Consider the following 4802-nt stretch of genomic DNA (forward strand, 5'->3'; position numbering starts at 1 on the left):
ATGGTGTTAGCACTAGCTGATGGTGTTAGCACTAGCTGATGGTGTTAGCTCTAGCTAATCAGAAGCCGATCACATTAGCTTGTTTCAACAGATATCTTGTGTAAAATGATTCGTTAAACTTTGAGGCAACTTGCTGCAATTTTGTCAACAAATGTTCTATTTTGTTTCTATTAGAGTCCAGTAAAAGCTACACATCCTGGACCCGGCCTGATTGCCCAGGTGAAGAAATATCGGAGCCCAAAGCTTCCTGCAGCTTCCTGCAGCTTCTCACATCCAGAGTGCAAATCGACTCTCGTTGATGAAAATCGCATCATTTTGCTCACAGAGTGATTTACCTTCCTTTCTCTGTTTGTGTGCCACATAAATATCTTTATATTTCATATTCATCTCGTAGTGTGGTGAATCCTGCCAGCTGCTGGCTGTTCCTGGTTTTCACTCAGGCATAGGATGAGTTAAAGCTCTAAACCATCATGGATACTTACTGTATAAATGTTGTCTGACAACAAAACGGATTAATAATCAGTAACATGATTAAAAATCACAGATCCTGTTGTTTTACTGTTTAACAATCTGTTTCCACTTCTCCTTGAGCCGAGGCTGAGCCAGCAGTAGGCGGAGCCAAAGCCGCATCTTGTTTTGATATGGTGAACTGAAACGTTCCCGACTCACGCAGCGTCTGTTTTTAACGCCACGCAGCCTGGAGATCCTGCTCTGCTGGGATCCACTGGATTCTCTATAAACCACGTCAAACAGGAAATCTCCCCGTTTTTCCAGTTTCAAACTAATAAACATAATTCTTTTCATACGGGGTGAATCCTTCTAAGTCTTTATTTTTAAAAATGATCTTATTTTGGATTCTTAGTGATTATTACTGACATTTTACTGACCTGGGTCGTCAACCTGCGGCTTCCACAGTGGCTCTCATTGACTTTGGATAAAAATTACTAATGGCCTCTGATAAATGCAAGTTTTTTCCATTATAGTTGCACCTCCTGACACAACAGGATGTCATGTCCTCACGTTGGGAACCTGGTGCTTTATAGTATTTTCCACAAACATCAAAACATTGCAAAAGTTTTTCAGCTGAATTCTTCAGGACGAGGCAGATTTCTCCCATTTGCTCTCTGGGTTTTAACTGGATGTTTGGAGAGAAATCTGACTTTAATTTAACATTTTCACCACCAAACCTACTCAGATCTGAACTCCATGACTTCTGTGGAGTCCTGCCTGCTCTTGTTTGACAGCGTCTCTTCATATTTTACCCGGGTTTGTGTGCAGAAAAGGCCAAACTATGATTCCTGTAAAACATTGTAAAGATGTATTTGATCATTAATCCACAGCTGTCTGTTTCCAATCAGCGCCGGGAAACAAACAGGATGACCGCATGCTAAACACACTCCCCCCCTCAAAACAAGCGGACCCGTCCTGTCAGTTTCAGGACCCCCGTCCTCCGGCTCGCTGTTCGTATCATTATTCTTTCCAACCTGCTTACTCCGGCCCCTCCTTTGAACTTACTGATGGATGTTGCACAAGCAAACCTCTGAGCTCAGGAAAACCCAAGAACTCATTATTCTGAGCAGGACTGACAATGAATCCCGTTGTTAGAGGCAGAACGGCCAGTAATGATATTGGAAAGTCAGTCTGACCGTAATTGCAGCGCGTCCATCAAAGTAAAAGGTAATGAGGAGGAATAGCAAGTCAAGGTTTTACTCACGTTGGGTCTCAGGCTCGCTGCTTGTCCGTAATACTTCTCGGCTGCTTCGTTGAGCTTGGCTTGTCTGAAAAGGGAAAAACAGGGAGAGGCGATCGTTAGTCAGTTTTATTGCTGCTGGCTCTGGCCCAGGCCTTGAACCCGGAGTGTTTACCGGCTCCCAGGGGTCACGGAGAAAATAACATGGAGGAACTGCATGAAGAAACGCAACGAGAACTTTGTGCTTTCTGCTCAAACCTGCAAATCACCCGACTCTGCTTCAGGATGAAAATCTGATTTACGTGTTACGGCCTGAGGGTTCATCACTAGAGGAGTTTCAGTCCAGTCATTCATAAATTCATAAATTCAAATTCACTTCAATGAGATAAAAAAAATACTGATGGATTTCAAGCCTTTATTTCAGGTCATTTTGATAAAAACCTCAAATTCAGAGTCTTCAGAAATGTTAATATTACATCAGAAAAGGTATTTAAACACAGAAATGTTTAGCCATGATGGTGGAGGCAGCTGCTCATTGGAGGCTACAAATAAACACAGTCTGAGTCAGAAGTAGTCGGTGTTTGTTGGAGTTCAATATATTCAAAAGAGAAAACATGATCACCTTGTCATGAGATTAAAATGAATAAATGATGCAGATACAAAGAAAATGTCTCGTTTCAGAAACAGGATTTGAGGAAAGGTCGTTTTTCAGGATCATGACCTGAGATCAGATCCGCAGTGGAGACATAAACGTTGTGTTTTATCTAAAGTCTGCGGCGTTTCGTTCTCAAACAGCAGCAACATTTCCTTTCTCTAAACTAATGCAGAACCACCTTCAGGATCCACAGCTGCAGGTTTTTCCCTAATGGCAGTAAAGCCTAATTGCAAATAATTTCCCTCTGCCAAAGTCAAGGACAGCGGCTGGACGGCTGATGTTACCTGGATCAAAGCCGGCGGCCGTCTGGACCCACAGCTTCATTTAGGATGTCGCAGTCTGTTAGCGAATCGACGTCAGTGAGGATTCAGGTCAGACTCTGTAAATCCTGGTGAGTTTATAACCCATCAGATTTCTGGTGGTTTTAATTTAATGTCTTCACTTTGAACCTGGAAATGAACCGTGATGGGAACACCTCCGCTAATCCACTAAGGTGCTAAAATCACAGCTAAGTTTTCATTTAGCACGTTTTTGCTAACTGTGAAAACTCTTAGCGCACTTAGCTTAGCTTCTCCTAAATGAATGTTTCCAGATAAACTCTAAATTATTTGGCTGTTTTGTAAACTTTCAGCTCAATAAACTTTGATATCTGTGTTGAAATTTTGGATTCCGACTGTCAAATCTAACTTACATTCAGGCTCTTATTTTGAAGTAGCTTCGGGGCACTTTGTTTGGATTTTCAACGACCAGCTCAAGATTTACAGGACGTGGAGGTTTACTGTCGAGAAGAACGGCCGATTTAACCGCCTGAGAGAAAAAAAGTGCCTGAAAGGAGACATGGTCACACAAAGCAAAAAGTTTTGTTTTATTCTGAATTATATTTGTAATATTTGGCTTTACCCAACTCCTAACCATGAAACGGTTTTGAATATCAGTCAGAATCTGGGAAAAAAAAGGCAAAAACCTTAAAAATTCAAACATGTACCCTGGCATTTCTACGTTCACATTTTCAGCGATGAGTTAAAGGAGGCAGGCGGGAATTATTAGTTCAGAATCCAAACGCTGACGAGCCGAAAACCCCAGAGAGCCATAAACAACATTTACACACGGGTAAGTATCTGCTTCTCCCTGTGATCTCTTCTCTGCTCCTGCACAGATTCACTTCTGTCTGCATCAGAGGTCTTTCCACGTCCGTGTCCAACACAAACACATAAAGAGCCGGAGCTGCAGAAGAGCAGGACCCCATGCCAAGCAGGCGGAGACGAGTTCAACCCAAGCATTGCCTGAGAAACATCCAGCGGTCTCTACGCTGAAGTCTGTTCGCGGTGGATCCCGCAGGATCCCAACGATGACGCATGAGACGTTTTAACTAAGATGTCTCTGCTGGTTGAAGTTGTGTTCAGCGTTGACACTTTTTCCAACCATGACTCATGTTCACCGACCCTCCGGCTGCAGAGCTTTTCTGCTCAGCCTCATCAAACAAACACATTTCCAAGTGAGACTCGGATCCAGAGACAGCTGAAGTTTGAACATCTCTCGCTGCGATGAGTTAAAGCTTCAGTTCTGGATCCCACCACCGTTCAGAGAGAGAGAGGGATTACAACGTCCAGCCAAGAAAATCACGCAGGCGGAGGAATGGAGTAAGCCCTCGGATAAAGCGTGCAGACACACTGCTTTCGGCCCAGCCAAGGAAAACCGTCCTGGAATACTGTGGAGCATCTGCGTGCCGCACCTAGACCGCGGAAATCAAAAATCAGACAGAGAGAGGTCTGTGTTGACGGCCTTACCTGAGCATGTGAGCGGCGCTGAACACCACATCGAACTCCCCACCGTCGAGGCGGGCGGCCGTCTTCGCCATCTCCGCTGCTTCCATTAGCCGTGACTCTTCCAGTAAAAACTGACCTGCAGGAGAAAACAGCAGCACTGTTAAAACATGAGCAGATCCTCCTGAAGGCGCAGAGGGACTGGAGCGCTGCACAGCGTTTACTTTGGCTCAGGCCGGCGCTGGAACACCAGATAGGAACTTCACAAACCATCCCTGTTTGGTCAGATTAGCTGACCCTGAGAGATCAAAACGTTTCTTGGAAAAGATTTGAACTTTCATAGGCGTTCCTGACTGACAGTGAACCTCTGATGGGATCAAGCAGGACCAGCAAGGCTGCAGATTTAGGGATCCTTGGAAGGTCCAGAATAAAGAGGAATTATCACCGTGTCTGACTTTGTTGGCAGCGCTGAACCTCCCACTGACCTTCAGCAGATCGCCTGACCGCTTCAGGGACGTTTCTCAGCCAATTCTGACTGTAAAAAACTGGCCAACTCAGCGGCTTCGGAGGCTGTTTTTTGTATTCAAACATTTAGGTTTGGAATGCTAACCTAAATGTATTCAAACATTTAGTTTGGAATACTAACCTAAATGTATTCAAACATTTAGTTTGGAATACTAACCTAAATGTATTC

At 44.1% G+C, this 4802-nt stretch overlaps 1 protein-coding gene across 1 annotated transcript in view; it reads right to left on the reverse strand.

Moving 5' to 3' along the window:
* The window catches only part of LOC103460989 (transmembrane and TPR repeat-containing protein 2-like), a 13179-nt gene extending 8640 nt beyond the window's left edge, over positions 1–4539 (reverse strand). The window contains exons 1-2 of the mRNA XM_008403305.2: positions 4133–4539; positions 1715–1778 (exon numbers count right to left, since the gene is read on the reverse strand). Coding sequence (XP_008401527.1) covers positions 1715–1778; positions 4133–4218 — 150 coding nt within the window. The 5' untranslated portion in view covers positions 4219–4539. The remainder of the gene's footprint in view (positions 1–1714; positions 1779–4132) is intronic.
* Between the last annotated feature and the right edge of the window lie 263 nt (positions 4540–4802).

Source organism: Poecilia reticulata, unplaced genomic scaffold, assembly GCF_000633615.1.
Source record: "Poecilia reticulata strain Guanapo unplaced genomic scaffold, Guppy_female_1.0+MT scaffold_423, whole genome shotgun sequence".
NCBI classification, from domain to species: Eukaryota; Metazoa; Chordata; class Actinopteri; order Cyprinodontiformes; family Poeciliidae; genus Poecilia; species Poecilia reticulata.